The sequence below is a fragment of the Coffea arabica genome, chromosome 1c (assembly GCF_036785885.1).
Source record: "Coffea arabica cultivar ET-39 chromosome 1c, Coffea Arabica ET-39 HiFi, whole genome shotgun sequence".
Lineage (NCBI taxonomy): Eukaryota > Viridiplantae > Streptophyta > Magnoliopsida > Gentianales > Rubiaceae > Coffea > Coffea arabica.
This window is the reverse complement of record NC_092310.1, coordinates 48367501-48382661: the sequence shown is the minus strand read 5'-3', so window position 1 is coordinate 48382661 and position 15161 is coordinate 48367501. Positions and strand designations below refer to the sequence as shown.

The 15161-nt window shown below is 35.2% G+C and overlaps 1 protein-coding gene across 2 annotated transcripts; it reads right to left on the bottom strand.

The window, feature by feature from the left end:
• Positions 1–4325: 4325 nt before the first annotated feature.
• Positions 4326–14077, bottom strand: LOC113725386 (indole-3-acetaldehyde oxidase). Of its 2 annotated transcripts, none has more exons than XM_027248534.2 (10): positions 13618–14077; positions 10062–11756; positions 9226–9485; positions 8902–9111; positions 8564–8782; positions 6879–7844; positions 6041–6136; positions 5737–5835; positions 5377–5566; positions 4326–4706 (listed from the first exon to the last, which is right to left on the bottom strand). In XM_027248534.2, the coding sequence occupies exons 1-10, from the start codon at positions 13787–13789 to the stop codon at positions 4495–4497; spliced, it is 4119 nt and encodes a 1372-aa protein (XP_027104335.2). In that variant the 5' UTR covers positions 13790–14077; the 3' UTR covers positions 4326–4494. The 2 variants fall into 2 exon arrangements, with proteins under 2 accessions (XP_027104335.2, XP_027104342.2); XM_027248541.2 differs by lacking the exon at positions 13618–14077 and adding an exon at positions 13226–13328.
• Between the last annotated feature and the right edge of the window lie 1084 nt (positions 14078–15161).

The window sequence follows — 15161 nt, the reverse complement described above, 5'->3', positions numbered from 1 at the left end:
TGGTTCAATCAAATTCTAAGTCTATATATATACTTAATTAGGGTAAAATCTTATTTCTTCTCCGCTCAGTCAATTGTTGTCTCTTGAACCGCTCTCTCTTTATCTCACAATTTCATACTTGTTTAGGTCAGTGTAAACTTAAAAAAAAATTTAATTTTTCATTTCAAAATTAACGATAGAAGATTTGGTTGAAATCTTCTTTAATTCTATACTCTATTTTGCAGGATTTTCATTTTTATATACTATTTATTTCAAGATCAAAAGTTGTGATAACATTTTTCTCTGATTACCCAACCGTTGTCTTTGAACAACGAAGAAATTTAGGTAATCCAGTCTTACTCTTGATTTGTAGTTTTAAATGATTTTTGAGTTTGATTTCTATTTAATTTGCTAGATTTGCCTATTTAGGTCTGATTAGACAAGCGTCGTTTTTGAACAATGAAGAAGTTAAGGTAATCCAGTCTTATTCTTGATTAAATCATTTTTGGGTTTGATTTCTATTTAATTTGCAAGATTTGCCTATTTGGGTCTGATCAACGAAGCGTTGTTTTTAAACAACGAAGAAGTTTAGGTAATCCAATCTTACTCTTGCATTGTAGTTTTAAATGATTTTTGGATTTGATATGTATTTAATTTGCAAGATTTGCCTATTTGACTATAGGAAAATGCATATAAAGGCAAATCTACAAGTTAGATAGAGAAAAATCTAACTTTGATTTAGTTTATTATATTTTCATTTATTAGATCTATCATCTTGGCTATTTTTAGACACAGAGATTTTTTTTAAATGTTAGATAACTATTAGTTAGGTGTAACATGTTAGATATTTATGGTTCTAATAAGAAATTTGAAAACATTTATTTGGTAAAAATTATTAAATTTTTTTAAATTTGTGATCAAAAGAATTTCATCAAATAAATTATTTAAATATGATTTGCTATGTAATTTTCAATTTTTAAATAGAGCACAGGTATACACAACACGTGTATGCACGCACGCACACTTACTTGTATAATGCTGTATGTATGCATTTTTACGGATATATAAGTGTGTAAATCTTATTTGTAAATAAACACATGTATGTTTGAAAAAATTGTAAAAATAGTTTATAGATCAATTATATATTTTTGATTGATTTATTACAAGTGCCAGTCTTCATGTTAACTCGATTAGGTTGAAAATTTAAGAAATAAAAAGGAGTTTTTTCCCTATAATTTATCAAGAGTAATGAACAGGCAAATGTCATTATTATTATTATCATCATTATATTTATTATTGTTATTATTTTAAATTGAGGAATTCTTTAACTTTGTATTAACTTTTATGTGAACAATTTCTCTTAAAACTATTTTTTTAACTACCTTTGGTCTAATAACTTTGATTATTTATTAAATATCAAATAAATATAAGTAAATTAGCTTATTCCCTTTTTCATGAGAACAATTGTTTATTTAATATTAAAAAATTTTGAAGTTGAGAAATATAATTATATGCATGTCTTATGTCTCAAATTAATATAATAGTATCTCTCTTAGAACTTATGAAGCTATTGGATTTTTCAAGTGATATCTGTCCTATATTTGATTCATTGATACTTGTTACAATTGATATAGACGCAAACATTTTTTTGGCTCCATGACACAAATATGTTTGGAATCTCCAAAAAATGGTACAAGAACCTTGGAAAAACAAAATTTAAAATCCATTGTCATAAGAAGAAAAACATACTTAGACCCACTTCCGTCATTAACCAAAAATAAGGGACTCTATGTCAAATCTCCAAGAATTTTCCCACAAGGGTATTTGTGGAATATCACAAAACCAAAAGTTATTTGTGTGTGGGTGATTAGGGATTCGAACGTGTCGAGTTTAATCGAGTAGCTCACGAGCTTGCTGGTTAAAATTTGAGTTCAAACTCGCATTGTCGAGTTCGAGCTGTTCGAGCTACTTAACGAGTCGAGTTTGAGGTTGATATGTGAAGTTCGAAAGCTCGTCAAGCTTAATCGAACTCAATCGAGCTTCACACACACACATATATTTAAATTTTTTATTTATTAGCATGAAATCTCTATTTTTTCCATTATTTAAAATTATGTAAAATATAAATTTATATTTCTGAAGCTCGATTGGACTCGATAAGCATGAGTTCGAGTTCAAACATGGGTAATGCAAAATAAAATCGAGTTTGAGTTTGAGCTTAACTTTTAAGAACTCAACGAATTCGAACTTGAGTTCAAGTCCAAGTTTTTTAACTCAAATTGAGCTCAACTCGACTCGGCTAATCCCCTAACTTCATACCCAACTAACAAATCACAAAAATGACAATAGTGCCCTCCATCAAGAAGCACTAGAATACAAAACCAATGGCATTCTTTTCATTTTCTTGAAGGTAATAAAATACTTTTTCTATTTTGAGCAATATTGACATAATTTTTAAGAAATATTCTACAAGAATTATCAACTTATAAAGAGAAAATCAGACAAATAATCAGTATAGTTGTTTACACCAACGACTAAAGAGTAGTATGAACCCAGTTAAAAAGTTTAAAGCAAGAGATAGAAAGGAGAAAAAATTGAGGAAAATATTAGCAACAAAAAACCATTGCTGAAAACTCCTCCTTCCTCCCCATTCCATCTACTGTGCTGAAGTGCTCTTTCACTCCCACCAGACAATTTCTCAACAAACTCATTTTCACATCCTTTGCTTGTGCCTGACCAGATTGTCTACCATCTTTTTCTCGTAAACATAAAAAACACATTATTTAGTATGCGTCAATTCCGGGTCATTCTATGCTTATGGTCAAGTCATGATCTGACGGGGGAACTTTGTTTTGACATATGATTACGTGTTTTGTTATAGATATCATGAGGTTTTGATGCTGGTATGGTGGAGTTCATTGTGAAGCGCCACTTTTTAGCTTGGATTTTAGATTTTTTTTTTAGAAATGTTATTTACACTCAATTTTTTAGGGGTAAAATCCAATAAACCTAATAGCCCAAGTGACTGTTGGTCACCATCAAAACTTTAAGTCTCGGTGGTTCTCCCACTAGCTACTATATGTGGTTTGTCACTTTCAGTGCCTTCCATCGAAACTCTTCTATTATTGAAAAATGTCTACATAACTCTCCACTGTGATTCATACAAGAATGGAATAACGCTTTTTAACCTATTGTGGTATTGGTAGCTAATCCTTTGTTAATTTTTTTCAATTTTCCTTTCCTTTTCCTTTTTCCTTTCCTTTTTTTTTTATGCCTTCTTCCTGCATTGCTACACAGACGCCAGCACCTTATTTTTTCTTCCTTCTTCCTCCGTTGCCACCTTCCTCCTGCACCACCAGCCACGACCCCTTTATTTTCTCTCATGCCCTCCTCACTTTCCCATTTCCCCCTCCTTCCTCTCCCCCCCCTCCTCTCCCCTCTTTCCCATCCCTACCCCTCTCCCACCTCCCGTGACCAGATCTAGTTGCTAAGGAAAGATCTGGTCGCAACCAGATTTGGTACACTTTTGTAGACTCACAAAATTAGAGGCACACTTTTTTTTTATTTTAACCAAGTAATTTCACGAGCCCTATTGAGTTTATAACTAGTTTCATAATTATGAAAGTAGATATAAATTAATTATGAGTATGGCGAATATAATGGCGAAAGTAGGTATCGCATATATTACAAAATTACACCATTTTTTAGTTAAAAAGATAGAACTCAATTAATCGGGTTATTTAACTAGAAAATGTAGTGAGAAAACCTAAACCCTAGGAGCTTTAGCTTGTGATTTTCATTTTGTTTATTATATGTAGTATATATTTATTTGCTTGCACTTGCAATAGTCTAAATAGTAAAGTAGTTCGATAAATGTTGATACGTTAATTAATCTTGCATGTGGGATCAACACTTGAAATCTTTCCTATATTTGTATACGACTTATACACTTACAGTAATGGAATTTTAGGTAGTCTAGGAACAAGGTACAAAGTTAATGCTGACTTTTATGAATTTGGAACTGTTGACATTAGTTGACTAACGTGAGGGCTCATGCGTTACAAACTTAAGCGTTTGAGGGGGCTTTATATATTTTGTTCAAGCATAAGGGTTTGATTTGAAATTTGCTCTAACTTTAGGGGAGGCAAATTGACCTTTTTATTTTCGGGGATACTCCAATTCTTGCAAGAGAGAAAGGGAAACGAAGAACAGTTATGCCTCTGCTAGCTATCTTGCAGAACGAGAATGGAAGAAAGGTCCAAATAAAAGAAATAACCAAGCAACAGGCTCAGCGTTGGTACCAATAGCCAACTTAAAAATACAGAGAATAACAAGATCAGAACATATGAAAATTGGGCAATATGACAAGGCAATGATATTTGATCAAACAGGAGCCCATAACTATCATTCTTTATGATGGATAAACTATCGTTTAAGGAGAGTAACAACATGCATATTTCCATACGACTATAAATATGATTGTCGTATACGCTAAAGTTCCTGTGGACCATCAAATCAATGAAGCAAGCTTTCCAGGTACTTTTCGACATTATCCAAGCCGCAGGCTTTCTTCACAACAGGCATAATAGCTGGGACATCCAACTCTAATGCTGGATCTGGTCCATCAAGTCTGCTCCAAGTATTTAGCTGTTTCCTGGCTTCTTTAATTGCCGCCCTCGTTGCACAATGTACTGAGGCCGCAAGAACCAATGGTGGTTCTCCAGAGGCTACACAATGGTCAATTCCAGGTTAAAGATCGATACAAATTTATCTTGCTTGCATGTGCAGATTTGTTCATGTGCACCAGTCAAATTATCCACCTCAATTTGCTAGGACTGCTCATTTCATACATCAATTGCAAGGGTGAGAAGTTTACGTCTATTTTCCCATTACATTTGTTTTTCTAAAACAGTTATAGTTCTTGATATTAACAAATAAATCATCCATTTGTATACCTGGATTGGCAATGTGGTAGCTCTGCTTCTGAACAAAGAAGTTCAACTAAACCAGAACAGTCAAATAGCTCAAGTCTGGTGGATCATACATTTAGCCACATTCAATTGAACGCTGAAACAACTAGGTATGGTTTCAGCACCACGAGCTTTGTTGTCTAAGATTTACTTGTTTGGATCATTGAATGATTACTTAAAGAAAAGTAGATTACAAATATTCTGTAGTGCATTCGGGCGTTCTATGACAGTTTGTAAATATTTTTTTAGTTTGGATTAGGAAAATAACAGTGAAAATAATTCTCCATCCTGTTCCCTTTGTCATTTCTGAAGTTGTGATTCCAACAGATTTAGCCAGCATGTGATGCCAGAAAGCACCAAAGACCACAATACTTGTAAAAATTCAATTATATTACTTCTGACACAGTTAACAAACTTGAAGAAATACCTTTAGATGATAGAACACGCTTTTCCTGATGTCCACTATTTACCACTTCAACATTCAACTGCATCGGTATGTTATCAATTGCTGGGATCTTGTATGTCCATGTGCCATCTGAAATTGTCAATCCATCTGCGTTGATAACGAACTCTTCGAGCATAAAGAATCCAACTCCTTGGGCAAAAGCTCCTTCAATCTGAAAGAAGAGAATCTCAGTACATAGTCTGTCATTCTTCATGAGCTCAGCTTGCTCAATAAATTTTAAGGTACATTGAATCACGCTAACAAGAAATGTAATACAAAAATAAAGTTGAGCATTAGCAATCACAGTAGATACGGATAAGTATTAAGAAACAAATAACTAACCTGTCCCAAATCCACTGCAGGGTTCATGCTCTTTCCACAATCATAGATAATATCTGCTTGCAGAATTTTAGTTTCTCCGGTCAGTATATTTATCTCTACCTGCAATTAAAACAGCTTCATCATTTCACGCCATTCATTATAAGGCCACAGCAGACAACTATTCCATGATTTCTCCAATGTAAGAGTATTTTGCTCAATCAAAATGGTGCATTACTTAACATCCATCATTTAAAGTACTATGAATAGCTTGTAAGATAAATTTTTGTCATGGTCTCACAGAGAATGCAGAGGGAAACAAATTTACCTCGCCAACCGCAGCGCCATAGTTCAGGTAATGAATGGAATTGGATGCAGGCACATAGTAAGAATGTGCAGCCAAGTTCACAGATTGAGAATATGCCTACAGTCAGAGAAGTCCCAAATGATAAAGGTGTAAAAAGTCGCAACAATTTATGAAACATTTAGTGTGACCAGTAATCCTAGACAGGTTCCAGAAAGTAGCAAAGAAAGAATTTTCTTTTCCTTTGTGGCTGTTTTAAAAGAAGGGGAAGGCCGGGAAATAATAAGTGGGAAGGGTTTTAGGGAGACTGTAAGGATTAGATCCTCATCCTAAGAAGAAAAAGAAAGACCCTTAACCATTGGACTATGCTCAATTCTCTAGCAAAGGAAGATTAAATTAGGTTTCCAAAAATGTTGTTCAGCAGCTCTCGAAACATACTAGAACAAAATAGCCTATTAACTCATTTTTTAAAGATTAGCAATGATTTTTTTCTGATTTATGAAGTGTTTATTCTGTAATCATTTAATTGGAAAATTCCTTTTCCAGACTTGGAAATTCTATTGGAGCTTATAGTTCCAGAAACTTTATTAGATTTTTTGGTTAATCACTTGATACTAATGCAAATATAGGCCTCATTGTTCAATCCCAGATATCGGGGAAAAAAAGCTTCATTAGAACTTGATTGATAGAACTGATGTAGCTACTCGTTATGGAATCTATAAGTTTCTGAAGTAAGAATTCTACATGACAAGCAGATATTGGATGAAGACAAGAAGCTTGTTTCACAAATGAAACACAACAGAGCTTTGATCAAATTAACATCTAGAGTTATACCATCGAGAAGCTGGGAAAAGCATCTTACTTGAACTATCAGGACTTCCCAGTTAACTGAACCCATTTGTTCCTGCAACTTACTTTTGAGCGGGGCAAGACGTTCAACTAAGAGATTGCAGCATAATCTGACTGCTTCACAACTTGATTCAGATTTTGTGCTTCCACCAGTATAACCCCCTTGCACTAAGCTTAAAGTGTCTGACTGTACAACTCGTACCTTTTCCACTAGGTTCTCAGTCCCATTACAACCAATTAAACTGAGAGCATATGCAGTCACCTGTTTTACCTTAGTCCAGAGACCCTGGCCTATTTCTATTCCTCCTACTTCTACAACAATAGATCCATCTGAAAGGATGCTAACTTTGCCAGGCGTTGACACTACCGCCACTTCATACACAATTGGAACCCGTGATATACCTCTTTTTTTCCATGTGTTGATCCGATTAAACTGCTCTATCATTTCCATTCTTTGGACTAAACGTGAAGATGCACCCAATTTTTCCCACATGTCTGTCAAAGTATACTCTAGTGCTTCACCTGCAGCCTCCCCATAGAACACTTTAAGGCTTTCAAATGTATGAAGATTTATATTTCTAACAGAATCTACCTCCATAGAAAGCATTGATGCAATTTGTTCCATTATGGCATCAGCTATATAAGATCCTTGAACCTCCCCAGGGGCTCTCATTGTAGATTTGGTAGAGTGGTTTGTCTTACAAACTTTTATGTCAAATGACAAAGCACCCCAATTATACTTTTTAAGGGTAGCAATCAAGGTAAGCGGCATGACGGGACTAACTTCTGCAGATAACCCAGCATTAATCAGTATGTCAAGGTGCAAGGCTGTGACCTTTCCACTTGATTTGAATCCGACATTGTAAGTTATTTTCATGGGATGTCTTCCACCAATCATTATCATGTCGGTCTTCCTATTGAGATATGTCCTGACAGGACAGCGTAATTTATATGCTGCAAGTGCACATGCTGTAGCAACCTGAAAGACACAGTTGTAAGCTTTTGTACCAATAAAAGTAGGACTAGGAAGACATAAGAATCCACATTTAAACAAGGTCTAACAAACAATCACAAAATGTCTGAGCGTTTATATGCATATGCAAATTTCTGTGCAGCACACCTATGTGACACACACACACACAATAGAGAGAGAGAAAGAGAGAATGAGGCAAAATTGTTAGAATATGATAGTATTTCAGGATAGAGATCTTTTCTACACAAGGCCATTATGCAACAGTTGCAAATGTTAAATCCAAATTCAAGAAGTGCACATATTCATCATCCGCAATCAAAATGCATATGAAAGGTGAGCATATTTATTCCATCACAGTCCTGATATGGATTCCTTATGAAATACCATCAGAATAAAAGATGGTTTGCTAACCTAGTAAGCTATAAAATGATTGCTAGGCGTCAGTTTGCAGCAGCAAATGGAGGAACTGCTGTCATGTTGTTCATGACAGAGACAGAGGAAAACACTTAATTGTGGAAAAGCAATAATCAAAATAAAATCAACAAGGATAACATCAATGCATGCAGAAGCTCCTTTCAGCAGGAATCATCTTTGGTTTCCCTGTAAAATTACACCTCATTTGACACAGACCAGACCACTTTGAATGACACCAAAATTACTCAAAGATAAGGCATGTACTACGGAAACATTGAGAAAAACTTAATCTACGGGTTAATGATACTCACAGGCATTGATCTCATTAACTTGCCCCCGAAGCCTCCGCCAACCCTTCTTGTAATTACACGGACATTATGATGGGGAATGCCAAGACATTTTGCAATTGTAACGTGCATATGCTCCGCAGACTGAGTTGAACTATAAACTAATACGCAATTGTCTTCATCTGGCACTGCTAATGCAGTTTGTGTCTCCATATAGAAATAGTATTGAGACCCAAGTTTGATCTGTAAATTAAATAAGCAGAAAAACTTGGAACTTAGCATGGCTTTTCAGTATTCTTGACAATATGAAGAACACTTCAAGAAAATGCGGCAAAACAATTGATATGAGAAACTACTACTACCTCAGCAGAAAGAATCCGATGATCAGCTTCAGCCATTCCTTTGGAGAAATCACCAACCTGTGCTGGATACAAGAAAGAAGGGACCTCAAAAAAACTTGACCTCTCAACAGCTTCTTCAACAGTTAAAATTGGTGGATCCAAGTTTTCAGTGTCATACTTGACCAGAGCTGATCTCGCTGCAAGATCGGCAGACTTTTGTGACTCTGCTACCTATAAAAAGTTTGTTCCAAACACAGACATAAACAGGATATGATGAGACTCATTAGCATCATATGAGAGGGCTATCTGCAATTAACTGAGGGGATTCTGGATGCATAGAATTACCACAAATGCAATTGGCTCTCCGGCACACCTGGTAAATTCATCAGCAAATAAAGGTTCAAAACCACGCTTTGTCATAGATCCTACATTTTCCCCTCTTTCTGGAATGTCTTTATAAGATATAAGAGCAGCAACCCCAGTTATTCGATTGTTTGGTATCAATTCCACACCTTTTATCCTTGCTAAAGGTTTAGTACTATAGATAAACGCGCCATACAGACAGTTTGGAGGTGACGGAATGTCATCAACAAATACAGCTTCTCCTGCAAATCAATCTCCATAAATTCAAATTTGAAGACTGATGATGATATATAATGGAAAAAGGGGAAGCTAAGAACAAGAATATAAGGTCCGAGAGAATAAAATTGATAAATTGAAAGTTTGGAGCCTCTTTAGAAACAACTTGGCATGAGACCATCAAAATCTTCAACACCAGACCCTTAAACCCCAAGAAGCAGCAAGAAAGAAGCAAAAATGTGATTTCCCAATAACACAGTATGCATACTTGTAGATGGACTTCAATTAGCTATCTAAAGAAAGGTTTTGTTTTGAAGGCTTTTAAAAACCAAATTTTAGTCCGAGCATCAAATAACAAGATTGAAAATCATAGGCATAACTACTGTGAAAAGAAAGGACACGTTAAAACATTTATTTGACACAGCCAGTGTATTCTGCTATTAGGGAGACATATGCCTAAAGTGAATTTTGTAAAACGTTTGAAATGAAAAGAAAAACTAACACATTTCCAGCATATTATAACTCTAAAATCTGACAAATCAGTAAACCTACCAATTCAAAGATGTACTAAGTATCCCAGTAAAATTAAAAGAAAATCAAACCAGAAGCTTGGATGGCAGCACCAGACTTTGTTGTTGGTTCTCCGACTGGATAGTGCTCTTTACTTGATTTCACCTCCTGTTTCCCAGAGGACAACAATTTTGAGCTTGCCGATTGATGCAGAGAATTCTCTTTATGGTTTTCAGAAGAGTCCTTCAGCAAATTGCCAGCAAATCCATTGGATAGACCATCACAAATAGCAGAGCCAACATTGACAAATGGAAAAAGAAACTGGAAAAGGAGACCAACAGCCAAGCTCGTCCTGTAAGCAGCATGTGAAGTGCCAGCTTCAGGTATTACAGCTGCTTTAACTAATTTTACTGCTTCATATAGAATGCTGGCAGTTAGTAACTTCCCTGAAAGGTATTCCTCAACCTTTCTTGCTCGTGTTGGATGTTTAGTCCCATAAACACCAAAAGCTAATTGGATATCATTTACTATAAGTCCATTTACTTGAGGAGATACGTCAGCCAGAAATGCAGCATTCAAATAAGGCAAAGCATTACCTAGGGGTCGTGGTGCAGCACGATAGGTCTCGAAAATCAACTTGGAATTAGATTCATTGCTGTAACCACTTCCGTTTGGTTTTAAAGATGGAATGTGGACACTGAGTAGCACACTTGTCGAGTCCATAGGCGGTCTTGAAAAAAATTCTTCCAATGTAAGGCTTTCATGATTGTGGCCGCTTGTTATGCTAACAAGAGAACCTACAGCAAGAAGTATAGTAGCTATATCTGAAGGAAAACTTTTCCTTTGTGCCATCACTAAATTCCCACCAATACTCGCTGAGTTTCTAATGAACCCTGAAGCAATTTTCTCCATATGGTCAGCAAGTTTTTCAAAGACCTGCTTGCTATCAGAGGAATAATATACATTACCTTCCTCCTTCAGACACGATATAACTTTGGAGATTGTCACAGCAGCCCCAATCTCAATTCCCCGGTGGTTTTTTCTTATTGTCGATAGCTCAGGTACATATCTGAGATCAATGTATCTGTCGTAGTTATCTAGTTCCTTATAGTAACCCATCCCAGTGTTACCAACTACTAGCCTTATCTGCATATTATCCTCAATCATGTTAGAGTTCAACAAGCTTTTAACCTCCTCAATAGTAGTAGGACTGTACCAGGACTTGCCTTTTAAGTGCAAGATCCGTGCTGACTTCGACCTGCCTCTCAAAAATTCTGGAAATCTACTGAACTTACCATCTGGAGTATACAAAGGCATTCTCCTTAATTTAACCTCCTTTGGCTCTCCTTTTCTCCAAAAGGAATTCAGTCCCAAATCCTCCAAATCAACATCAGCAGCAAAACTTTTGCAGGCATCAGCAATTGGTCGATATCCAGTACAGCGACAGAGATTTCCAGCTATGGCCTTTTCAGCCTCAACAACAGTCAGCTTGGAAAATCCTGGTGGAGGTTCTGGCCTGTTTGCTTTTTCAGCTTGCATAAGTGCTGCAAAAAATGACATACACATTCCAGGTGTGCAATATCCACATTGAGAAGCATGGAATCCAGCAAATCGTTGATGAATTGGATGGAAACCATCTTTACTATTTCCAAGTCCATCGCTGGTAGTAATTGAGCAATTATCTACGCTGCAAAGAAGTGTTAGGCATGAACTCACAGAGAAATCTTCAACTTGACCAAGCTCAGGGTTATATTTAGACAGCATAACAACACAAGCACCACAGCCACCTGTGCCATTAATAAAATGAACAGACTATCAGTTTGATGAACAGCTTTAACAAGCAATGCATGTGACCACATTAGCTATCTTCTAACACGATAGTCACGTAAAGCAACTAAAAACTAAGTTAAATTCTGTTGAATATATCTATCTAGAGGAAAAACTGAACATGTTAAGCTGCTACCAATTCCGTAGCAGAAAATACGAAATAAATTATGTCAAAATATTTCTAAAGCAAATGCACTAAAGCACTATAAACAGTTGAAGAAAAGTCAGCCATAAGATAGCAGAGTTCTCTCGGATTCTGTCTTTTCAGATTCACTGCAATGACTATGCACACAAATCCAGACTACCTTTTTGTGGCAGAACATCCCCAGCATTGAACGTTGTATGAAGGCAATTCAACTTTAATCACAAGAAACTTACATTGAAGTAAGGCAACTATGTCAGAGAACCAGAATTTAATGTACTTCATCTGAAACAATGCGCCAAAAACTAATTATGTAATTCCACAACAGCGAAGATCATGTCTGGTGAATTAGAATTGGTGTTTTTAGATTCTTTGCAGTTAACAAAAGGAAAGCAGCTAATGTCACCAAGAAGTTAAAGATCCTGCAAAGCCGGTAGTTACTTGAAACTTTAATCTGAGTCATAATATAGAATTCAGAATATCGTAATATCTGCCCTTGATAACATGTTGAATGAAAGACAATGATCACTAAAAATATTTGTACATATAGATAAAAGGTTTACTTGTTACTAACAGTCTAACCTCTGTTCTCTATCAAAAGGGCATCCAATAACATACCATTCTGTTCGGCATTGGCATATTCAATTTGAACTCCAAAAATTGAATTCTAGAGAATCTGTTTAATTGGTTATGAAATGTTAAGATGAATTACTTTTTACCCTCTTGTGATTTGGCGCTTTACTAGATAATTTTCCTACAGTTTAAGAATCTATGCATAACCACCTCATTGTCTAGACTAAAGCATCACAGTTAGAAATGAAAATTCACCCTTTCACTATTTTTTTCTTTTTTCCTTCTCTTTTCTCCTTTTCTTTTTCCTTTGGGAAGAGAAAAGATGATTATAAAAACTGTACTTCGACTTACTAAATCGTAATAAATCTTAATCTACCCCAAATACCAAAAAGAAGAAAGGGAAACCAAATTTTCTATTTTTTATTTTTCTTTCTTCTCTTTTGTATTTGGGACAAATTAAGATTTTTTACAATTTAATAAGCCAAAGTACAATTTGTTAAAATCATCTTTTCTCTCCCGAAGGAAAAAGAAAAAGTAGTGAAGGTGAATTTGTAAATTTAATAATTTTTGTTTGACAATCTAATATTGACCATTAAGTTTAACACGAAAATTAACCGTGATGCTTTAATCCAAGAAATGAGAGAATCATATATGGATTTTTAAACCATAGAATAATGTAATAAAGCATCAAATCACGGATAAAAAGTACTTTACCTTAAATGTTATGAAGATCATTGCTTCTGAAGTATAATTGATTAGTGATTCCTACAATGGAACCAACCTCTGAATCCTAGCCATCAACAACACCAGCCTCAACAAAAGATACCTCAAAAACTTATCAGAAGCTGAAACCAAGAGATTTATAAAAAGGAAGGAAAAACTGCAACATAATGATTAGTCAGCCTGAACAAGAAGTTCACTCATCATATGAAGGGGAACAAAAATGTTAAATCATTCATTCTGATTTTGGATCTTTTTTTTTAATGCTTTCTGTATCCACCTTAAAACAGTTCAACAAATCACCGCAGCAAATAGAAACTGATAAACAGGGACTTAAAAAATTCATTAAGAACTCAAGAAACGGATCCATGGATAGAAGTAGATACCTTCACCACAGCTAAGCTTGACACTCTTGAAACGAGTATGATAACGCAAGAACTGAAGTAAAGTTGTTGAAGGGTCAATATTTGCCACCTCAAACTTCTCTCCATTCACTGCAAACACAAGATTGCTATTGCCAGCTTTTGCTGGTGGAGTTGTAGTCCCATTTTCCTCCATTTCTGAGTCAAACGAACCGATCCCAAGTGGAAATGGAAGCTAAGTGAATGACAGAGAACTCAAAAGCTTACATGTATAGGCTAAAGAACCCTCAACAAGCACGTAGCCTTCTGCATTCTAGTCGGACTAACTGCTAGGCATGTGAGGCCAACGAAAATAATGACTCATTGGTCAGACGCATGTTGGCTCAATCAGTGATAATTACTTATTTTCTTACGAAAGTTTGTGTTTGAATTCTATACAAGTTGGTTCAATTCATAATAATGGATTATTTTCTTATAAAAAAATTATGTGTTTGAATCCTACTTCCAACATGAGGATCATGTTGATAATCGGGGTTGAATCCACTGTACTCTTTCCTACAAAGAGACATAAAAGACTCAAATGCTGGAACCTATGATGCATATATCTTCTAAACACATTACATCATCTATTGCTGTGGACGCCTTAGACTTGGTAATAATTGCATTCTCGTATCCTTAAATTTTGTTCAAATTAACTTCAATTTCCTTCTTTTTTGAGAAACTGAATTCAACCCAAAAAAAAAAAAAAAGAATTTAACCCTTTTGCTGATATCTCATTTAGGAATGAGAGTCACTGTGTGATAAAAATATGCAGTGTAAATATCCTTAATTATAAGGACAAATTTTTCTGAGTTCATTTCCAAAAAATAATTCTCCACCATGAGCAGATAGCCCACTAATTACAATTTCTCACACCAATTTCTACATATCCCCTCAACTTCCATCATCTTTCTATACAATTATTTAGATTATAATAAAATTTGACCAATAAATTTTTTTTTGTAAAATGATAATTTTGATAATTATATTTCTAGTCAACTACACACACATTAGGGTGTGCCTTAAATACTGGTCCACGTAATATGCCATGCATGCATTCAAACACATTAGTATGAGAACAATTTTTTTGTACTAACAATTTCAAATCATTAACCCATTAACTGCTGCCAATTTGCCATAGCCTTGAAAGCTATGCGCCTCTGCTAAATGGTTGTGATGCTGTTTGAATCCCAGTTCTCCCATTTATCCATTCCTCAAGTCTCTTAATTACTTATATAAAAAATGATAAAGAGTTTAACTGTTACGAATAAGGCTATTCGAATTCAACATAAACTCAGATTTACAAAAAACACGGTCGAGTTCAACTTGTACAAAAATTGGAACAAGTTTACCATGCTCAGAGAAAAGTGATAGGCCGATAATTGAGTGTTATTACATTGATGTTTAGTCTTAATTTTGGCTAATTATGGTCCAGAGTAATGGATTTTTGCTCATAATTGGTATTTACGCCTGTTGCAGGCAATTGGTGTCAAAAGTGGCAAAAAAAAGCAAATTTCAAAAGACTAGGC